Source organism: Oncorhynchus tshawytscha, linkage group LG04 (assembly GCF_018296145.1).
Source record: "Oncorhynchus tshawytscha isolate Ot180627B linkage group LG04, Otsh_v2.0, whole genome shotgun sequence".
Classification (NCBI taxonomy): Eukaryota; Metazoa; Chordata; class Actinopteri; order Salmoniformes; family Salmonidae; genus Oncorhynchus; species Oncorhynchus tshawytscha.
This window is the reverse complement of record NC_056432.1, coordinates 36,986,420-37,010,210: the sequence shown is the minus strand read 5'-3', so window position 1 is coordinate 37,010,210 and position 23,791 is coordinate 36,986,420. Positions and strand designations below refer to the sequence as shown.

Genomic DNA, 23,791 nt, shown 5'->3' with positions numbered 1-23,791 from the left:
TCTGGTCATACCAGGGATTTAGGCAGGAGATTACTGTCAGAAACAAGTTATTCTGCCTGCCAGAGCTAGCTTTGATTACCTCCCAAGATGATGGCTTTGTTTTCCTGTCTGACATCATTCCACATTGAAAAGGTCTCATCAAACCCAAGCTGATTATTGCTACTATATCCACATTAGATTTACATTACATTTTGGTCCTTTAGCAGACACCCTTTTCCAGAGTAACTTACAGCCCCGAGTATTCAATTAAAGGTAAGACAGACATATCTGCTATCAGCATAATCATAGATAAATACATATTTCAAATCATCAGACCAAGTCATAAATACAAAAACAAAGAAAGTAGCTAGGTAAACAAGGTTGGGAGATGTTTTATTCCTTTCATATCACTGGCAAATATAAATTACTGCTCCACATTTCCCCATTTTTTCTCTCTCCGAAAAGTTTAAGTGCTTTCTTTTAAAGTCAATATTCAAATTCCCCAATTCTAAAATGGAAGTGCACAAAACGTCAACCTTTTTAATAGTTGAACCAACCCTTAAGCCATCGTTTTTCTGACGTGCGTGTATGACGTGTGTGCGCGTATGAGGGAGAGCAACACACCCGAGACAGTTACAATGAAAATAATGACATTTGTAATAACACGTCTATTACTTACATTATATACATTCATATATATAATATACTTTACTATGGTTCTCTTACAGTTGTCTGTTTTAAGGCTTAAGCCACTTCGTACGAACCTAACCCAAATATACACACATTTTGTTTTTTTTGAATTCCTAGGGTGATATCCCATATAGCTTACACAGGACTACACAGAAGCCAACTGCAGTGATCTGCTTGTTCTTTAAGAATCCACACCTGCTCAAGGCAGATGCTGAAGCACCAAGGGTGTTAAAAGAGTGTAATACGGGGAGGTAGGAGAGCTGCAGCTATACTGTACAAACAGCCCAGTCTGCTCCCTCAGGCTCCCTCTGCACCATGGTGGCTGGCCAACAGCATGTGGGAGGAAGGGGGGGGAACCACCATAGAAATGAATCAGGATCTCTTCTCAATGGGAGCCACATTCACACACGAGGAGTGGAAGACACAGAAAACAGGCCATGGACTGAGGGAAAGAGAAGTGTGTGGCCCCCGAATAACAGACAATGCTTAGGTTAAAGTGATGCGACAGAGGTTTCGTATATTTTCAAACAGTAGTTTTGAAAGTAGCACTCAAGACAAAACGGGTCCCAGAAAATTGTGCACGTCATCCTTTTTTCCCCTTCTCAATTCGTATGTTATGAATTCCAATTTATACAATATGTTATGAATTTGTAAGTGCTTAAGATCCCATTCGAACTTTTAATAATACATGGTCTTCTTTGAAGAGGTGGAATAAAAAAAAAAAAACTTGTAAACAACTAAAAACATCCATATAAGTGCCATTTTTATCCCCCATTCAAAACAACCCTCCCTCTCCTAAACCCTTATAGTTTCTCTCTGAAGACAGTGACGGGACATACACACACCTGCCCCATAACACCAGTCTCAGCCGGGGGCTCAATTCACAACAATCCCCTTCTGGCATGGCTACATCGTTCCTCTCCTTTTGGATACCTTTTTTTTAAGTGACACAGAAGTGCAGCATTCCACACACACGACACTAAACAACCCTAATCCTATATTTTTTTTGTCTGTGTATCGACCGTCTTCCCATTCTAACGAGATTCTGCATGTGACAGGTTCCAGGTTCGCCATTGTGCTGCAACAGTGCAGGAGATAGATTACAGGCTAGTCAACTACATCCAACCGCGACTGCAATCCTCTCCAGTTTATCCCCCAGGTTATTGAACCCACCATTTCCTCCTCTCGCTACACTATGTTATAATCTCTTGGGTCAAGGAGCCATTTTGTTTCAGGCTCTCAGGCACAAAGGGTGAAACCCCACTGTAGCTTCCCACCGTCACGGCAATGCCAAAGCACCAACACCAGCTCCTCTTAAATTATATACATTTTTATATTCAATTTTTTAAAATTATTATATTCATTTAAATTATTTTCCTATTGACAGAGGATGTTTATTATTATTTAAAAATATAAATCAACCACGAAACTATTTCATTCATTTCTAGGAGCACCGTGCCAATTTCTGAAAGGACACAAAAGTCTATAGGCACAAAAGACAGTTCTAAAAAGCTATGGATTGACTATGCTGTGCAAACCAACCACACATAGAAAACCTCACAAGAATAACATAACTAAAGCGATAACTAATTAAATAGATATTTATATATTTAGATATAATATAAATATTTTTTATTCAATATACATAGAGCTCTTTCTGTGTCAACTATTTACATAAACATGACTACATTTTGCTAAAATAATAAATAGCTCTATCGGCCAGGCAGATATTTAGTGTACAGTAACCTTTCTGCTCTTTCCTTTTCAGAGGTGAACTAATTCAATCGACGTTGACTTTCCTTGTTCTGTGTTTTGACTGAAAGGCAAAGCAAGTCAGCAAATCTGTTGTGTTCTGCTTGTGGGTAACCTGAAGCTGATAGCTAGATCCTTCCTGTCATTAAAACTGCAAAACGCTCTCCCTCATAAATATGGGCGAAGGTAATTCTCTACTAACACACCTTACTTTCTCTCTAACATGGAATGTGCTTTAATCTCTTTACTGGTTTATTTCAACAGTTAATGTACTGTCTGTCTGTGCGACTTCCCTTCAGACACATTTAAGTGATTACCACTGGCTACAGTGCGTGACCAGCAGCAACAGACACGTACATTAAAACACAAGCTAGACGCCACCGTCATCAGAGAGAGGAAGGTACAAGTTGTCTTAACCCCAATCACCCCACCCCTTAATCTCATGCTGCACATTGTTCCTCACAAGGTTTTTTTTTCCTACCCCCACCCCCATAAGAGCCATAAACATGGAGGTATGTATCCGGCCGCTAAGCCTGGTAGAGAAGAGAGGGATGGATGTATTGCTGCCGACCACAACAACGAAGAGGTTGTGGAACATGGATGACGTCACAGCCGTGCTTAGCGTCGTAGAACTCCCAGTGAGGCTTCACGTGGAAAGTGCAGGTAGACGATTATTTACCATAAAGACTTACTGAAAGACTACACCTGATAACATTACTACAATAGCTGCAGTGTAGATTGTTTAAAATGACCACGTCACAGCTCTTTGACCAAGACCATCCATTCCTGTACTCCGTTCCAAAATACCATGCTGTGATTGGTCAGCTGGTTAGTCAGGTGGCACAGCTCTGCTGTCTGTACGACCACCACCTATGGACGGGCCAGTCTCATGGGAGAAATGGGCGAGATGGGATTTAGAGCTGGGGGTCGAGAGGGGTTCTCATCATGACTGGATTTGCTTCAGATGGCTTCTGAACAAGAGAGAGGCAGTGGGGTGTAGGTGTGGTGTTGTAATCACATTCTCTAGCTGTCTTAAGTTTTCGGACGCTGGAAGGGGGACACTGCATGGATGTGAAAAGTCAGTCACCTCTACTTGGCTCTTGCACTGAAACAGACAGCAGAGCAGGAAGGAAGGACAGAAGGAAGGGGGCAGGCTGGTGGACACAAAGGGACGGACGGAGTGTCTTATCTTCCTAATCCCACTCATCAAAAAGCTCTGATTGGGCAGTGCCACAGACTGATCCTCCATTTTGGTTGGCCGATGGACAGTTGAGATAGGACGGTGGGTGTGTCTAAGAGGTGTTGCATTGGGGGTTTCAGGGGGGGAAAGAGGTGGAATACAGTTGGAAAGGAGGAGGGGGCTTGGTCAGAACAGGCCAGTCCTGCTGGGAGTGAGGTCTGATTGGCAGAGACTGGTTGGAGGGCGGGAGTTAACTGGACGACAGAGGGACGGGATTGGATGGGGTCAGAGGTTGAGGACTGTGCTCTTATAGGCTGCAGCCCAGCTGCTCGGCCTTTTCCTGAGTGTTTTGGTTCTGCATGCGCAGGCGCAGGCTGGCGCTGGAGTATCCCTCGTCACTGCAGCTGCTACGCAGGCTGCCCCGCTCATCAGAGTCACTGACACTGCTGGTGCTCCACTCCAGATCCCCCAGCAGGTAGTCAGTCCCCTCCACATCCACATCCAGCTCCTCCTCTGCAACACAGGTCAATATTATGCAGGTGCCACAATCAGCCCAATGCGTTCTCTACTGAGCTCATATTCAAATTCAATAACTTTGGTTAACATAAAGCCCCATCACTAAAGAAGGGCGAAATGGACACCGTTACATTGTATTAGTGTGCTTTGATGTAAAAACATGAAACTTTGACAAATGAAGAAAAAAACAAAAACATGTTATACTGAAAACCTCCACAAAGCATTAATGATCCCAGTTCAGTTTGTAATGTAGGAGAGGGATTCCCTTGTGTGCTCACCCTGGTCTGAGTCAGGATTGTCAGAGGAGACAATGGATCCTGTGCTGTCCATGCGTGTTCTCTCCACCCCCAGCTGCTCCAGACGCCGTTGCAGGTGCCTCTGCTCTCTCTGCAGCTGGTCTAAGGTATGCTGGGCTCTCCGCTCGCTCTCCTCCAACCTCTACAGCAGAGACACATACAGCAATAGACACTGGCCCTCACTTTGTGTGTGCGCTCTTGTGACAGCTGGCTTTTGCCCTCCTGCAACCTCTGACCTCGGTATGTACAGTGCCTTCAGAAAGTATTCGTACCCCTTGACTTATTCCACATTCTGTTGTGTCAGAGACAGTTTCTCTCTCTCTCACCCATCTACACAATGCCTCATACTAATGACAAAGTGAAAAAATGTTAAGACATTTTTGCTAATGTTTGAAAATTAAACAAATCTCATTTACATAAGTATTCACATTGATGAGTCATGTTGTAGAAACACCTTTTGCAGTGATTACAATACTTATGATGGTATAAAAAGTCAGCCATTTTGGTCAGGGAAGTTGGTCAACCATGGTTTGCCAGTAGGTCGATAAGATAAGGTAAAACAATGCATTTGAAGAATTTATCTGCACTCCATTTGTTAGCTAGCCAGACAGTTTGAGGAATGAGCCCATTCATTTTTTCAAATTAACTGCCAATATACCATTCAAACGATGCAGCCAATCCACAGCCATACACTAGCAGAAATCAGTTGATGTGTTACGGTTTTCTTGCGTCGAAAGAGAGTCGGACCAAAATGCAGCGTGGTTAATTCGATACATGTTTAATACACGAAAAAAACCACGAACAATACAAAAACAAGAAACGTAACGCGAAAACCTATACAGCCTAAACTGGTGCAAACTAACACAGAGACAGGAACAATCACCCACGAAACACTCAAAGAATATGGCTGCCTAAATATGGTTCCCAATCAGAGACAACGATAATCACCTGCCTCTAATTGAGAACCAATTCAGACAGCCATAGACTATGCTAGAAAACCCCACTAAGCCACAATCCCAAAACCTACGAAAAACCCCAATACAAAAACACACCACAAAATAAACCCATGTCACACCCTGACCTGGCCAAATAAATAAAGAAAACACAAAATACTAAGACCAGGGCGTGACAGAACCCCCCCCCCCAAGGTGCGGACTCCCGGCCGCACACCTAAACCCATAGGGGAGGGTCCGGGTGGGCGTCTGTCCACGGTGGCGGCTCCGGCTCGGGACGTGGACCCCACTCCAACCAAGTCTTAGTCCCCCTGTAACGTGTCCTTTGATTGGCGACCCTCGCCGCCGACCTTGGCCTAATAACACTCACCAAGGACCCCACTGGACTGAGGGGAAGCTCGGCACTGAGGGGAAGCTCGGCACTGAGGGGAAGCTCGGCACTGAGGGGAAGCCCAGGCAGGTAGTTGGCTCTGGCATATCCTGGCTAGCTGGTGGTTCTGGCAGATCCTGGCTGACTGGCGGATCCTGGCTGACTGGCGGATCTGGAAGATCCTGGCTGACTGGCGGCTCTAGCTGCTCTGGCTGCTCCATGCAGACTGGCAGTTCTGGCTGCTCCATGCAGACTGGCAGTTCTGGCTGCTCCATGCAGACTGGCAGCTCTGGCTGCTCCATGCAGATTAGCAGCTCTGGCAGCGCTAAACAGGCAGGAGACTCCGGCAGCGCTGGAGAGGAGGAAGGCTCTGATAGCGCTAGACAGGCGGGAGACTCCGGCAGCGCTGAACAGGCGAGGCGCACTGAAGGCCTGGTGCTGGCACTGGTGGTACTGGGCCGAGAACACGTACAGGAAGCCTGGTGCGGGGAGCTGCCACCGGAGGACTGGTGTGTGGAGGTGGCACTGGATAGACCGGACCGTGCAGGCGCACAGGAGCTCTTGCGCACCGAGCCTGCCCAACCTTACCTGGCTCGATGCCCACTCTAGCCCGGCCAATACGAGGAGCTGGTATGTACCGCACCGGGCTATGCACCCGCACTGGAGACACCGTGCGCTCCACAGCATAACACGGTGCCTGCCCGGTCTCTTTAGCCCCCCGGTAAGCACAGGAAGTTTGCGCAGGTCTCCTACCTGGCGTAGCCATACTCCCTGTGAGCCCCCCCAATAAATTTTTGGGGCCGACTCTCGGGCTTCCATCCGCGTCGCCGTGCTGCCTCTTCATACCAGCGCCTCTCCGCTTTCGCCGCCTCCAGTTCTTCTTTGGGGCGTCAATATTCACCAGGCTGTGTCCAGGGTCCTTTTCCGTCCAATATCTCCTCCCAAGTCCAGAAGTCCTGTGATCGCTGCTCCTCACGATAAACAGGGGAGTTGGCTCAGGTCTGAACCCTGACTCTGCCACACTCTCCCTGAGCCCCCCCCCCAAGAAATATTTGGGGCTGACTCTCGGGCTTCCTTGCCAACCGTGTTCCCTCGTATCGCCGGCTCCTCTCTCCGGCTGCCTCTGCTCTCCTAAGTGCCTCCACCTGTTCCCATGGGAGGCGATCTCTTCCAGCCAGTATCTCCTCCCAAGTGTAACAACCCTTGCCATCCAAAACGTCTTCCCATGTCCATTCCTCCTTTCGCTGCTCCTGCTGCCGCTGCCTGTCACCACGCCGCTTGGTCCTGTTGTGGTGGGTGATTCTGTTACAGTTTTCTTGCGTCGAAAGAGAGTCGGACCAAAATGCAGCGTGGTTAATTCGATACATGTTTAATACACGAAAAAAACCACGAACAATACAAAAACAAGAAACGTAACGCGAAAACCTATACAGCCTAAAATGGTGCAAACTAACACAGAGACAGGAACAATCATCCACGAAACACAAAGAATATGGCTGCCTAAATATGGTTCCCAATCAGAGACAACGATAATCACCTGCCTCTAATTGAGAACCAATTCAGACAGCCATAGACTATGCTAGAAAACCCCACTAAGCCACAATTCCAAAACCTACGAAAAACCCACGAAAAACCCCAATACAAAAACACACCACAAAATAAACCCATGTCACACCCTGACCTGGCCAAATAAATAAAGAAAACACAAAATACTAAGACCAGGGCGTGACATGATGAGATGATATCTATACTTGTCCGAGTCCTAACACAATGGAGACATTTATGGTCTATTCACATATTTTAGAGGCTATTTATACAGAAACTTTGTATAAAACCTGCATGAACCATGATTTGACAATAATTTTTTAAAATTGACAATAATTCTATTAAACAATTTCTGATATATGATATGCCTTTTATTTTCCTACATAAGTCAAATCAGGATTATGCCTCTACTGCCATTCATTCCAATTAGATTGGTTTGGATTTCTCCCGGACCAACATGGCTGCCATTTACACCCCTTTCTGGAACTAAGGGTTTATTATATAGCTCCCTCTAGTAATTTAATAGGGTCTCCATGGTAACAGATTTCTTTCTATTTTAGTCAACTCTGTGGCTGTAACCACGCCAAACGTTGCCATGATAGTAAAAAGGGAGTTGGCTGAGGCAGAAACAAAGTGGCACCGTTTATTACCCTCTTCCAATGGTAGAATAAATTGCCCTCTTGAAACTGTAAACACTTTAAACTGATTTCTCATTACTTCTCCGCCCACCATCACCCACCACAATGTGTTTCTTGGCCCTCATCAGCAGGCTGAGCGTGGTATGCCTGTTGGAGTCTGGTCCCAATGGAACGAGGGATTTCAGTCGCTCTAAACACAGCCGTAGGTGTGCGCGTCTGGAGAGAAAGAGAGAGATGCATCATTTCATCAGCTCCCTATAAAAAAGGCCCAGTGCCGCCTAAATTCAGTTTTTCCCTGTGCTTTGTATCATATTCTGCAACAGCTGATGAAACTAACACAGGAAAAGTGAGAGAGAAAAAAAATGTTATTTCCTGAGTGTATTTTCAACCAGGCAATCCTGGTGATGTCACCAGCCCACAAATTGGTTAATATAGCTCTGCAAATAACAGCTAGCTTTCAGTTCCCCACTCAGACCACTCCCAGCTAAATTCTTGAGAAATAGTTTGAAAATGTTAATGGAAAACTAAGAATTGTTACGCAGAAATATGATATTGATATGAAAATGATCGCATTGGGCCTTTAAACCCCTCAGACGTCATTGGTCACCTCATATGGTGTCAGATCTCTAGCTCCCTGTAGCTCTCCTGCAGTCATTTCACCCCTGAAAGAGATCACTTTCATCCACAAACACTTGTCTGCCTAGGGCCTGCACCTGCCCGGTGATCACAACATTTACATTAAGCTGCCCGAGATCTCTTTATTATCCCCCCTCGGCTTGGCAGCTGAAGGGGAGTAGTGGGTGTTGATGGGTGACCACATGACCCCCGTTACACATCACACCTCCAACTGGAGGCTGCTACATGCACACAGGCAGACAAGGGGCATGACCTCACTATTTACTGCAGGCGTGTATAGCGATCTTAAGATGAATGCTCTGGATAAGACTGTATGCCAAATGACTAAAATGTGCATACCAAAGGCCAACGCATGAGTGGGGATAAGTTCAATTGAAAACGAAATGTGGGATAGTTGAGAACATCTGAAATGCTATTTGTAGCTCAAGGCTAGGAATATGAAGAATATTTAGTACTGGGAGTACTCCAGAGAGATGATATAGTATGTGTTTATCCATTCCAACTGCAGTGTGAATGACTAAAGAATATTCTAAAGTTCATTGGAGAGAGACACACACACACACACAGCCAACATGACACACACAGCCAACACACACAGTGTAGATAAACAAGTACATAAGAGTGGGACATATCCAGGTGTGTTCCTCTGCTAGCCTAAAGCTTAGCTTAATATGAACTATTCCAAAGGGCAGGAAACTGGCATGACATAATGTGACAGAGTCCGAGCAGGAGCTCTGTTGTGATAGAATCAGGATGTACAGGGAGGCTAATGTTTGTTAAACAATGTCAACTGACGGGAGGGCAGTGTCATGCATGTTACGGTAAGCACTAAGCCGGTGTTATGTGGTCTGACTAGAGTTACAAAGCTACTGGTAATTAACTAAAGTTACCAGAATCTTCAGTAGTTTTGGAAATTAGCAGAATCTATCGTAACTTAGACTTGAATAATGTTTTTTCAATTTTTATACCCGTGTCCATATTGTCCATGAGTTTCTAGTAGATAGACCATATGGTTCAAGGGGAACTTGCCTAATTAATAAAAAAAAAAGCATCTAATCAAGAATGGCATTATTTTAATTTACCTCTGCAACTCTTTTTTTGACCACAACTGCCATCAGTTTGACACCAAAACAGTAACAGTGCGAAAATGAAAAAGACATTTCATGTTGAAACTCAATAAACACCAATGATATTTAGTAAGTTGATTTATATTTAGTTAAATGTTTTACATCTTTGTCAAATTTTTATATCACCGTATTTCATTATTCCATACATTTTTAAATGTGATAAGGTCAGAGATATCACAGGTGTCTGCAATTTTCGGAAGTACCCAAAGGAGCCACTAGATGTCTTGTGATAGATGACATAAAATCCTTGAAAGATAGCAAAATTCTGGTAGTTTACTGGTAAACTTAGAAAGTTTATATAACCCCTCTTTTCAACACTAGGTGTGACTGAATGGCAGGACTGTAAGGGTGTGGTAGGAAGGACACAAAAACCAGGCTATTCCAGGGATGTATACACTTGCAACGTATCAATGGGGTGACTGTTTATGGGTCTGTGTTCATGTAGCCTATATTTCTGTGAGCCTGTACCTTAGCCTTTTGACAAATCCCAGCAACAACATCAAGCGTTGAAGTCCAGACCAGGGTTTCCGTTTGGAAAATGTGGCCCCGGACAACGTGACCGGGAAGATTTGAATTTAATAACGGCCATTTGAGAAATTTACCAGACTCGTATGCATTGGGTGTGAAACCCATTAGGGCATCCACCCACTGTGCTCAGAATGACAGGAATCACATTTTAGATTATGGTAATTCATCTGAACAGAGCATGCAACTCCTGTAATAAAACAGCCAATAAGAAATCATTTTCAAAACATTTGCCAAAATGCAATTTGCGGGAAATGTGTGACAGAGATTCAATTCTCTGTTAGGAACAAAGGGTGAATCTAAAGATGCAACCACTAGGATGGGTCGCTAATATGACTAGGATTGTGCCTTTGGCTTCTGGACAACGAAAGAAAGTTGATATGAAAACCAATAGAAAAGGAGAGAAATGGCATATGAGGAAGGTCTTTCATAGTCTGCTCGCGTGGCAAAAGGCCTAGCTGATTATTGAGTTGCGACTGACAGTGAAAAGCATATAAAATATATGTTGTGTGAATTGATTGCCCTTAATTTTCATAAATTCCACACGTCACCAATAGTAAATGTACCGTTGATCCCCCGTCATTTGGTTTTATTCATGTCTGTATCACTAATTCGACCTACAGTTATTTACCGTTCTCATTCTCGGAGTGGAAACGTTGTTTGCCTGCAACACTTGAGAGAAACAAGTTTGTTTATTTCATAACCATCAGTTATGACTTTTTTCACTGTCTTTTGTCTCGAGTGCTCCATGTGAGCAATGACCAAGGGCCTGGTTTATCGGTCTTAATGTTGAGGGAGCGTGCGCGCCCAAGCACGCATAGAACCAGCCTACCTGGCCTGCTGCGCATAAAATGTAAGAAAATGCCCATTTGGGGCTGTTTGACTTCTGACTGTTAACTCAACACGTCCACCTCTGATAAGCTGAACTTGTGTTACGTTTTTCCTTCACCTCACACAATAAGTCAGCAAAGTCTGGATGATAGCCTACTGTGAGGAACTAGTAGGATATTTGAAAAGTCTTTCCAACAATCACCAAGTCTCGGTGTGCAAGAGCAAAATATCATCATCATCAGATAATCCCATATATCCTGTGGAAACGTAATTAAAATACCGTTTCGTTACGCAATAACAGCCGTCTGTCCCAAACTCACTGCCACATAAAACTGGGGGCCCGAATAGACTAGTTGATACAATGTTGCACTTCACTAGTATAGCTCAAGTCAAGACAGAGAAAAAGGCAGGCAGACGGCTGTAAAGAGATGAATGTAATTGAAAGAAACAGAATTTTCACCAGTATAATTTCTATTGTTTTTAATGTGTCAGTTTTAAAGTATTTTTACTTATTTGAAAATGGAAGCTCATTTAGGCTATTTAGCCGCCAATGACTCACGGTGTATCAATGTGTCCATATGGCAGAAGCTGGTGCGCTCGCATTAGTAGAATTTTGACTTTTATATTTGAGGATTTTTATGATTAACCCCATGACGATTTTGAAAAACAAAAACGTTATTGAAACGTTATTGCCTGCCTACCTTTTTCTCAGTCAATTTAGCCGGCAACAGTTGGATTTTTTAACATTTTTACAAAAGCCGGCCATTACCGGCTAACGGAAACCCTTGTCCAGACATTTCAGTGTTGTGTAATATATAGACCAGAGACAAGACCATGCACGGGCAACTCCCTCCGCTCCAACCAACATGATCTCTTACACGGGCAACCAGGCCTCCTGAACGCAGGCCTTCCACTTGCCCTGCGGCCTGTAAATCATCCTCCTGTACCGTCTCTGACCTCAGGCTAATTGCCCCAGGCAGAGGGATGAGGACAGTAATGCAATCCATACATTCCATTTCTATGGGGATGAGTTTGCACGCACAAGGTGTGGTGGAGAGAGGAGTGAGGTTACACAGATGGCCAGCTCCAGCAGGTAGACTCCGCTACGGAACTCACTGCAACAGAGGACATGGGACCGAGGCAGGGTGGTAGAAGTGTAGGTGGGGGGATTCATTTGAGCAAACATAGGAGTAGAAAACATTGAGCCCATCTAGACACACACAACGACTGACAGGCGGATCAAGTCTCACCATCCTCTGGCTGGCAGTGTGTTTGTGTTTCATCATTGGCCAAACAAAAATGTTGCCTTGCAATAACTGCCATCTTGTGTGTTGGAATAAGGGGCCATGCAGGTTATAATTTGTAGAATATTTGTCATACCCGTTGTCAGTGGTGTGAGGGGTATAACGGTACACGTATTCATACCGAACCATTCGGTACGAGGACCTTGGTTCGGTTCGCACTGAAAAAATAAAACGAATATTTACAGCAAAAACACTAGGCCTACGCTTCGAGTGAATCTGAGCTTTCGTTAAAACAACTAGAGCCTACGCGCACGTTGGAAATCAACATTTCAATCTTAAATTGCCGCATTTCAAAACTGTACTTTTGTGAGGCGCAGCTGGGAACTAGTTCTATACAATGGTGAGGTCAAGAAGCCAGAATTGGAGGATCCTCCATCATCGTTTAAATCTCGCTTGGGAAACGGCTTCCCAGTAGATTACAACGATGCTGGACAGAGAGTTGTGGATAAAACATTAACAGTATGTCGCCGCGCTTTACGAGAACAGCCTACGCAGCTGCCAACACCTCGAACATGTTGTCACATTTACCCAGACATCACCACAGTAGACCGAAACGCAAAGAAACAACATCGTCTCCCCTCTGCAGCCCTTGGCAGCTGATTCTGACTGGGCCAAAGAAATTACAAGAGCGATAGATTAAACATTTTTTACAGTCTTTGGTTTATTGACACAGAATCGGTTGGTTTCAGTCAGCACCTCGCAAAAGTACTCGAGCATCCATCTTGCACTCATTTCAGCAAACATGTAGTAGCCACTCTATATAAAGAAAGCCAAAGCTTCAATGAACTGACCAATGCACTCTGTGTTGCGCTTTCTTAACAGTGACCGCCCATCACATTACCCACAGAGGGGAGATGTACTGTGCTAAAGACAAGCCCCCACTGACAGAGGCAGTGTCATGGTGCGTTCATAACCAAGATGGAAGCGGGAATTTACCACATACAGCTGGGGGGGGGGAGATCCACTTGAACGGCCCTCCAACTGGTAATTACTAGTGGGAAACTCGTCTAGCATCATGAGCACCCACACGGTGACCTTGGACTTCACCTACTAAGTAAATGGCCTCTATAACAGCATTTTCACCAGTTAAAATGTAACAAAACATTTATAAATAAGGAATCTATTAATGTAGTTTTTGAAATCTATAAATGTGTTTACAGGCATGATAGCTGTACCTTTAGTTTATGGTTGACGCAGTTTGTCGGCCATTAGCCAACTCTGCATTTCTCAACAAGTTCAAATCACATGAACAGGTCAAACTGGTATTTACGACTTCACAACTGGTAAATTCCTACCTCCCACATGGTTACAAACACAAAATCAAGAGAGGAAACTTGAGGCCCAACATAACAATAGTCACAACAGACAATGGCAGGAACATTGTGTATGCTGAACATTGTGAATGGCATTTCATTTTCCTGCTGTACCGAAACAGAACCAAACATTGACCCCAAAACCAAAATACGAACCTAACCATGGGCTTTGGTGAACTGTTACACACCTAGGAGGGATACATTGATAGAGGCAATAGGCAGCAGGAGTGAGATGGCTGCCTTCCTTCCAGTTAAGGGAATGTGTACAGGCTTATAAAGCCTGAGAATCACACACACTCATGCTGTGCTGCTGTTCCCAGGCCTAAGCTCCAGAGCCATGCATTATTCAGTCAGTCTGCCTGCGCACTGAGTCATTAGCCCTGGTTGAACCAGAACACCACTCAAACCCTGCCTAGAACACCAGAGGGACAGGGACACCTCCAGGGAGAGACTATGGAAACAGGGAGACTCCAGGGAAAGCCAGGTAGAGGTCAAAGAGAGACCAGGGATGAGGCCTGTAAGTCCCTTTTTGGATAAGCTGCATTCTGCACTGTTCATTTCACTCTCATTACTCCTTTCTAGCCATGTGGGACTGAGGAGAGATTCAATGTCTAACAGGGTGGTCTGACAGAGCTAAGAGAGAGACAGTGATGTGGGGATTCAACATACCTGTTTTTCTCCATCTCGTTGTGTGTAGATCTGTGAACAGACAGACAGACAGAGGTTAGAAAGTGTCCTTACACATCATCACACAGTAGATTCAGCGTGCTTCAGTAAAGTGCTTTAATAATAGACGATCCCTCTCGGTTCGCAACCACTGCAGTCAACCAGGGAGTTATTGCAGAGAGGGAGAGGCTTGTGTTGTGTGGGAGTTTAAGAAGTGCCAAAAAGCACAGGGAAGTTAAACTCTACAAAATGAGAAAAGGCAAGGATATATATATACACACACACACACACACACACACACACACAGTGGGGCAAAAAAGTATTTAGTCAGCCACCAATTGTGCAAGTTCTCCCACTTAAAAAGATGAGAGGCCTGTAATTTTCATCATAGGTACACTTCAACTATGACAGACAAAATGAGAAAAAAATCCAGAAAAATCACATTGTAGGATTTTTAATGAATTTATTTGCATATAGAGTGAGTAAAGGGTGAAAAGAGAGTAGCGGTTGGAAGAGGGACAGAGAGAGAGAAAGAAAGGGACAGAGACGATTTAAAGGTCATGTAGTGATTGTGTATTGGTGGCCACCTTGCCTCCTACATTGCAGTGTAAACTGCATTGTTCACCAACAGCCTATGGTCCTACCAGCTCTACCGGAATGAGGCCTGTAGTCCCTTGTAGGATAAGGGCACACAGACACGCACCCCTCTCTCCAAGCTCCACACAGGGCAAGGAAGCTGGCCAGGTCTCTTTTTCATAAAGAATCTGCTAATGGGGTGAGAGGGAAAGGGCACTAGGCAGAGGGACAGGAGCAAAGTCCTCTTCTCTCCACTACACAGGAACTCCCCAACCTCCAGTCCCAAAATAGACCAACCTGCACTCTGCAAGCTGACTGCTGTCAGCACCCCGACAGCCTTGGACCCCCTACGAAAGATCAACCACGCACTACAGACAACACAAATACGAGTGCTTGCTTGCCCCAGCCAGAGAGTACAGTTCATATGACAGCACAGTAGAGCTGACTGGTAAAGAAGACTAGGATTTGGATATGAATAGGGCTACCAGTGTAACCCATTTCCCATGTGACGGGGGGCGGGAGAGGCATGCCACTGCCAGAGACCTTTCCTCTCCTCTGTCAGGTCGTATTACTGTACAGGACAAGGCCACCTCCCCCTTCTACTCTAGGTGCTGTCTACCTGGCATGCTGTACATGAGGAGCCCATGCATTACCGTACGGTTATAAAATAGAACAAATCATTACAGACCTATTGACTTGAATGGGGATTAACAATCTAGTGATTCTGTGTGTACAGTACAGCACTCATATGATCAATGTAATAAGCAATGAATTAGACTACACAGTATTCGAGCTATGTAGTACTACACACATTGGAAGAGCTTTAGAATAAGGATAAACATGGCTGCATTGTTGTCATTAGCTATATATAGTCTAATCAGTCAGTGTTTCCCCTGGGTTCTCCTAAGGCGGAGAGCTAAGGACATCCTGGGCAAAATGTCCAAGAGGCCATAACACCAGTATGATAAGATGATTAGATAGATATTAAACATCTTCCTCTCCATTACTTCATAATAGAGTGTAATAAACAGGTCTAGAGTCTAGTCCACCAACACAATAGCATGTCAGGCCTGTTTCTGTGTGCACAGGGAGCAGGGGAGAGAAAGAAGTAAGAGAGGAGGAGAGGACCATTTCTGTAATGGAGGAACTGAAGCAGCATTGACTGCCAAGAGTGAACAGTAGAACAAAAGGGGAAAGAGGGGAGCGAGAAAAAAGGAGAGAGAAGAGTACATTCATAAAAAGTGCCAGCATTTACATTGTTACCTAGCAACGCACTACTACTACTTTTACAGATCCACTGCCCAGCCATGCAATTTATAAAACTTGATCGCCACTGTAAGAAGCATTTAGACCAGGGATGGGCAACTAGCAGAACTCAGTCAAGCCCTCATTGATTGTTAGTCAATCTCACTCAGATATATTAAAACCTGCAAACATCAGGGCCACCCGAGTGGCGCAGCGGTCTAAGACACTGCAGTGCTTGAGGCGTCACTACAGAGACGGTTTTTATCCCGGGCTGTGTCGTGGCTGGCCGTGACCGGGAGACCGATGAGGCAATGCACAACTGGCCCAGCGTTGTCCGGGATAGGGGAGGGTTTGGCCAGCCGGGATGTTCTTGTCCCATCGCGCTCTAGTGACTCCTGTGGCAGGCGCATGCACACTGACACTGTCACCAGTTGTACGGCGTTTCCTCCGACACATTGGTGCGGCTGGCTTCCGGGTTAAGCGAGCAGTGTGTCAAAAAGCAGTGCAGCTTGGCAGGGTCGTGTACCGGAGGACGTATGGCTCTCGACCTTTGCCTCTCCCGAGTCCATATGGGAGTTGCAGCGATGGGACAAGACTAATTACCAATAGGATTTCCCAAAAATTGGGGAGAAAGGGGGTAAAGAATTATAAAATAAAATAAATAAAACTGCTAACATTTCTCTCCATCCTATGGAAAATGTTGTAGAAGTGCGGGAAATTAGTTAGAGCAAATGTCCCTCTCTGGAAAAATGTGTAGAATTGCACAGTAAACCCGCTCTAGAGGGAGACTGCTCAAATGTGTTGATCGCAATGTGGTTTGGTGGTGGGGGGGGTTTACACACCTCAAACACAGCAAATAGATGGCTGAACAAGACAGATCCTGAGGTGGGCGGGGCATAAACATCTAATAAAATTGCATTTGTCACATGCACCGAATACTACAAATGTAGACCTTACAGTGAAGTGCTTACTTACAAGTCCTAACCAACAACACAGTTAAAAAATAAAAATAAATAATAATTCAAAAGCAGCAGTAAAATAACAATAGCGAGGCTATATACAGGGCTACAGAGTCAATGCACGGGGGCACCGGTTAGTCGAGGTAATATGTACATTTAGGTAGAACTATTAAAGTGGCTATGCATAGATAATAACAGAGTAGCAGCAGTGTAAAGGGGAAGGCAATGCAAATAGTCTGGGTAGCCATTTGATTAGATGTTCAGGAGGTTTATGGCTTGGGGTAGAAGCTGTTAAGAAGCCTTTTGGACCTAGACTCCAGTACCGCTTGCCACGCGGTAGTAGAGAGAACAGTCTATGACTAGGCTGGCTGGAATCTGACAATTTGACAATCTGACAAGGCCTTCCTCTGATACTGCATGGTATAGAGGTCCTGGATGGCAGGAAGCTGGGCTGCACGCACAACCCTCTGTAGTAGCTTGCGTTCGAAGGCCAAGCAGTTGCCATACCAGCCAGGGATGCAACCAGTCAGGATGCTCTCGATGGTGCAGCTGTAGAACCTTTTGAGGATCTGAGGACCCATGCCAAATCTTTTCAGTCTCCTGAGGTGGAATAGGTTTTGTCGTGCCCTATTCAGGACTGTCTTGGTGTACTTGGACCATGTTAGTTTTTGGTGATGTGGACACCAAGGAACTTGAAGCTCTCAACCTGCTCCACCACAGCCCCGTCGATGAGAATGGGGGCGTGCTCAGTCCTCCTTTTTCTTCACGTTGAGGGAGAGGTTGTCATGGCACCACACAGCCAGGTCTCTGACCTCCTCCCTATTGGCTGGCTTGTCGTCGTCAGTGATCAGGCCAACCACTGCTGTGTCATCGGCAAACTTATGATGAAGTCGTGCCTGGCCGTAAGGTCATGAGTGAACAGGGAGTACAGGAGGGGACTGAGCACGCACACCTGAGGAGCCTGCGTCTTGTGGATCAGTGTGGCGGATGTGCTGTTACCTACCCTTACCAACTGGGGGCAGCCCATCAGGAAGTTCAGGATCCAGTTGCAGAAGGTGGTGTTTAGTCCCAGGGTCATTAGCTTAGTGATGAGCTTTGAGGGCACTATGGTGTTGAACACTGAGCTGTAGTCAATAAATAGCATTCTTACATACGTGTTAATTTTGTACAGGTGTGTGTTACGTTCCCCAGTTTCTGTGTTGAAGTTTGTGTATTTGAGTGTGTTTCAGGAGATGGCTTCCTGAAATCCCCCAGCAGCTGATTGGTAGACTCCACGATTAATTGGAGAGATGACCCCGCCCCCTCATCAGGTGTGGAGTGCAATAGAGATTGCATCATCTGTGGATCAGTTAGGGCAGTACGCAAATTGGAGTGGGTCTAGGGTTTCTGGGATAGTGGTGTTGATGTGAGCCATTACCAGCCTTTCAAAGCACTTCATGCAAACAGATGAGTGCCACAGGTCGATAGTCATTTAGGCAGGTTACCTTGGTGGTCTTGGGCACAGGGACTATTGTAGTCGGCTTGAAACGTGTTGGTATTACAGACTCAGTGAAGAAACTTGCCAGTTGGTCAAAGCGTGCTTGGAGTACACGTCCTGGTAATCCGTCTGGCCCTGCGGCCTTGTGAATGTTGACATGTTTAAAAAGGGCTTACTCACATCGGCTGCGGAGAGCGTGATCACACAGTCGTCCGGAACAGCTGATGCTCTCATGCATGTTTCAGTGTTACTTGCCTCGAAGCGAGCATAGAAGTAATTTGGTTCATCTGGTGGCTTGTGTCACTGGGAAGCTCTTGGCTGGGCTTCCCTTTGTAGTCTGTAATAGTTTGCAAGCCCTGTCAAATCCGACGAGCGTTCAGAGACGGTGTAATACGATTGGATCTTAGTCCTGTATTGACGCTTTGCCAGTTTGATGGTTCATTGGAGGGCATACCAGGATTTCTTATAAGCTTCCGGGTTAGAGTCCCACTCCTTGAAAGCGGCAGCTCTACCCTTTAGCTCAGTGCGAATGTTGCCTGTAATCCATGGCTTCTTGTTGGGGTATGTACGTACAGTCACTGTGTGGACGACGTCGTCGATGCACTTATTGAAAGCCAGTGACTGATGTGGTGTACTCCTCAATGCCATCGGAAGAGTCCCGGAACATATTCCAATCTGTGCTAGCAAAACAGACCTGGAGCTTAGCACCCGCTTCATCTGACCACTTTTTTAATTTTTCCTTTATTTAACCAGGCAAGTCAGTTAAGAACAAATTCTTATTTTCAATGACGGCCTAGGAACAGCGGGTTAACTGCCCGTTCAGGGGCAGAATGACAGATTTGTACCTTGTCAGCTCGGGGGTTTGAACCTTCCGGTTACTAGTCCAACGCTCTAACCACTAGGCTACCCTGCCCGCCCCCCGAGTTACTGGCGCTTCCTGCTTTAATTTTTGCTTGTAAGCAGGAATCAGGAGGATAGAATTATGGTCAGATATGCCAAATGGAGGGCTAGGGGGAGCTTTGTACGTGTCTGTTTGTGGAGTAAAGGTGGTCTAGAGTTTAACATGCTGGTGGAAATTTGGTATAAACGGATTTGTGTTTCCCTGCATAGTCCCCGGCCACTAAGTGCGCCGCCACTGGATGAGCGTTTTCCTGTTTGCTTATTGCGGTACACAGCTCATTGAGTGTGGTCTTACTGCCAGCATCGGTCTGTGGTGGTATGTAGACAGCTACGAAAAATACAGATACTCTCTAGGTAGATAGTGTGGTCTACAGCTTATCATGAGATACCCAGGCGAGCAAAACCTCAAGACTACCTTAGATGTCGTGCACCAGCTGTTGTTTACAAATATACATAGACCACCACCCCTTGTCATACCACCACCCCTTGTCATACCAGAGGCTGCTGTTCTATCCTGCCGATACAGTAAAACCCACTAGCTGTATGTTGTTCATGTCGTTCATCCATGACTCGGTGAAACATAAGAAATTACATTTTTTAATGTCCCATTGGATATTAAATCTTGCTTGTAGGTCATTGATTTTATTTTCCAATAATTGCATGTTTTCCAATAGAATGGATGGCAGCGGGGGTTTACTAGCTCGCCTACGAATTCTCAGACGGGAGCCCGATCTCCGCCCCCTTTTTGTCTGTCTTCTCTTCACGCAAATGATGTGGATTTGGGCCTGTTCCCAGGAAAGCAGTATATCCTTCACGTCGGACTCGTTAAAGGAAAAAGGTTCTACCAGTTTGTGGTGAGTAATCACTGTTTTGATGTTCAGAAGTTATTTTTGGTCATAAGAGACAGTAGCAGCAACATTATGTACAAAATAAGTTTAAAAAAATAAGTTAAACGCAAAAATAAATAAATTTGAACAAAATAACATTGGTTGGTTAGGAGCACGTAAAATGTCAGTCATCCTCTCCGACGCCATTCTACTTTGCTACAGTCATTAGAATTTAACATGAACATTTGACTAGTGCTAAAACTACCTATGTAGCCTAATATCTAATATGAATCAGGTTCCTATTACAACAGACTGAGGCATAAATAGATCCATGCGACCCCTCCTTACTAGTTTAGATTTAATATCCAGTTATCTCGAGTTACTGCCTCGCCCGGCCACCCAGCCATACTGCTTAATCTTTGTCAGGGTTAGGTAGGAGACTGCCGTAGGAGGATGTTTCTTCATAGCTAGGTGTCTTGGTAAGCTGGATAACAACAGACAGCTGGCCAGGCGAGGGTATCCTGTCCTTCCAGGAGAAGAGCTGTTGATCATGGTGAACTGCTTGACTGCTGCAGTCTGTCCTCGGACACCCTGATCAACCTCAATCTGCTTGGATTCCCCACTACTGCATGTTGCTACTTGCTTAACTCTGCCTAATTCTGATTGATGTTTTTCCTGTCTGGGATACTGCAAGGGCAAAATGCTATTAAAAATGCTCAAAGCAAACTTACAGGCACAAACACACTCAGACACAAACTCAAAGCATCAGTTTTATAGAGTTTCAGAAGGACTGGGTTGTTATAGATTATGATAATACAGTTAAAGATTATCATTGGCTGTAAACAGACCAATTGAGAGCATAACATTAAAGATCAGAACACAATCCCAATGGACAGCAAAGAAACAACTCAACAGAGCCCCTGCAAGTTGGTAAAGTCGAGTTGTTTTTGTCAGTGCTGCATGCCTACACCGTGCCACCACGCCTATATGACATTCACTACATGAGTGAATGTAGGACGAGGGGGGCTCTGCCTGCACATGGATGAATAACACATCATGATGAGGGGGTGCTTCAAAACTGGACCACACAAACTGCTTGTTTTCTGAAAAACTGATCTTGCCATTACAGCTGAATCATTGAGGGGGTCTACAGTACACAGGGGATTATACACTACTGTTAGTCAAAGGACTACCTGCTATTGGAGTTCTTCTTGCTTTTATTTTTCCGTTTCAAGCTGTCCTTCTCTTTGCTGCTGGTGAACGGTAACATGGAGGCATAGCCATGTTCTGCTTCTGCAAATAAATGAGCAGGATACAAGTCAATCACATCATTATAATTCTCAACAGTGCAAGGAATGCATTCAATGCAGCCATACACATTCCAATGAAAATTGATGAGGGACAGAAACGTTAGATGAGGGAATACTGTATTTTTGCCTAGGTAAGATGAGACAATTTGTACAAAATATCGATTTATTTTAATTTTTCCCCTTCAGCCAATGATGTCATCTGAACTAGAGTAAACCCTACCAAGCTACCCAGCAAACCACAACAGAGAAGTGAAGGGGTTGCTTGGAGAGAACATCAAGATCAAATCCAATGAAGCAAGCAGGAACCCTTACCGTGTGAATGTGGAAAAAAAATGTTTTGTTATAAAATACGGTCATTTTTGCATTTCAGTAAGATTGCAAACACTATACTTTTAAAAAAGTGTCTAGATAAATACCCTGGTAGTGTCGACTAATTATTGCTGTACATTTGTTGTTGCTGTTAACGTATTGCTGCCAGCTTCCCCTATTTGTCGATGTAGCCTAGTTACAATGCAATTACTTAGCTATGCATTCTTGTATAATATGTGGTCTGCAATAATAATCAATACATTATTTATAGCTAATCAACCTGACAAATGGATTATAACAGGTGCGTCCACCAGCAATGCAATTGAGGCACCGTAGTACTAACGCAATCATTCATTTAAAAAAAATTAAGAATGCAAAATGTTATCACTACTGTACCTCTTTCTCTGCGATCAAGGTATTCTGCTGCTTCGATCAACATCTGCACCATTTCGATCGCCGCCATTTTCAACAATAGCACCGAAAAAAAGATGACAATTCGGGACTGAATTTGGATACACAACTACTTCTGTGGGTTAACGTTAACTACTTCACGTTCAATTACGTTTTTTTGGTAATGATTAAAATAAGCAAGATATATACTATCTCCCACAAGGCAATTTATCGATAACAGAAGTCAGTTATCGCTGTGATACTGCTCTGATCAGCTTGATAGCTTATTTATTGGCTAAGTTGTTTTTGTCAAATTCGCTTGACTGATGCTGGCTCGCGGTTACAATCGCTGTCAGTGATGGCAAGCTAACGTAAATGCTAGCCAACGTTCGTGGAAGTCACCAACAAAAATCTTGCAGGCAGAATTAGTGTTGAACCAAACGTCACGCCTTGTTGTTGACAAAGTAAAAATGACAACCGGTAGATAGTTAGTTATTAGCAGATGGCTTTCAAAAACAAAGTACGTTTAAACTTAGCCGCACAGGGGGGGAAAAGTATAGCTTTCTTCCTAGCGTGTGAATCTAACGAAATGTGAAATCAGGTCTATTCGAAATTTCGAACCAGTGAATGTAGCTAGCTATCCAACGTCAAAACAGCCTTGTCGAATTCAAATACTGTAGTAACAAGCTGGCTAGTTATGCTGCTCGGTCTCGAGCTGCAAAGGATGACACAAAAAAATAAGTTAACAAAATATTTGAAAAGAGCGGCTAGCCAACCTGCTACCTTGCAACAGTGTTGATCAGACCGCAATTATATTGGTAAACTAACTCCTGTATTTTTTGCCAAAAAGCTTCTGTGAGCTGCGATGCGATTGGGTACCATAAATAGTAAATGCATTTCTTATTGGACCTAGCCACTGTCGCTTCAACCAATAGGGCTAGCACATACCCCGAGTCATATGCGACTGGTCAACATGTTTCGCCATTTTGGCTCAATCATATCCTAGGGGGAAATCGCAATTGCATTCTCCTCCTTCTCAAAAGAGAAGGTAAGAGCGATCTCTGACTTGCTCATGCAATGGGTTATGAGGAGAGAGGACGCGAGGGGTATTTAATTGAGATTCTCCCCCACTAGTCTAGCATTGTTACAATACATGATCCACAATGGAGTCTTGTTTCGCTAATGTTGGCACCAATAAGTGTTTTAGCGTTCCACCATTGGTTGTTCTCACCGAGGCTGGTCACGATTTATCAACAACTCGCACGAGCTGCGGTGGCAACACCCCTTTTTCTGCGAAAGACCACGCCCCGTGGACATGCTGCTTTCGCTGTGTACATCGGTGATTGGTTTCTCAGTGTTGTTTGCCGGATATCAAGATCAGTGGTTGGCCGAATTCACATGCTGTTCCACTATTGGTCTGTCTCGTTTAGTGACAGTTACCTTTGTTTTCCTGATGCGATAATATGGACCGCAGAAG

The 23,791-nt window shown here is 44.6% G+C and overlaps 1 protein-coding gene across 1 annotated transcript; it reads right to left on the bottom strand.

Annotated features, from left to right (window-relative positions):
- Positions 1-355: 355 nt before the first annotated feature.
- On the bottom strand, positions 356-23,167 carry LOC112248651 (max dimerization protein 1-like). The gene is made up of 6 exons (XM_024417862.2): positions 22,321-23,167; positions 21,499-21,598; positions 14,325-14,354; positions 8,021-8,135; positions 4,396-4,555; positions 356-4,114 (listed from the first exon to the last, which is right to left on the bottom strand). Exons 1-6 carry the CDS (start codon positions 22,385-22,387, stop codon positions 3,909-3,911), a joined length of 678 nt encoding a protein of 225 aa, XP_024273630.1. The 5' UTR covers positions 22,388-23,167; the 3' UTR covers positions 356-3,908.
- Between the last annotated feature and the right edge of the window lie 624 nt (positions 23,168-23,791).

What these genes read in the sequence shown, in the direction of transcription:
- LOC112248651 (XM_024417862.2), bottom strand. Translation starts at nt 22,387, where the DNA reads ATGGCGGCGATCGAAATGGTGCAGATGTTGATCGAAGCAGCAGAATAC. An exon ending in CCTTGATCGCAGAGAAAGAG is followed by an intron (nt 21,599 to 22,320) that starts GTACAGTAGTGA and finishes ATTTATTTGCAG; the next exon opens with AAGCAGAACATGGCTATGCC. An exon ending in GGGCCAAGAAACACATTGTG is followed by an intron (nt 4,556 to 8,020) that starts GTGGGTGATGGT and finishes TCTCTGCTGTAG; the next exon opens with AGGTTGGAGGAGAGCGAGCG.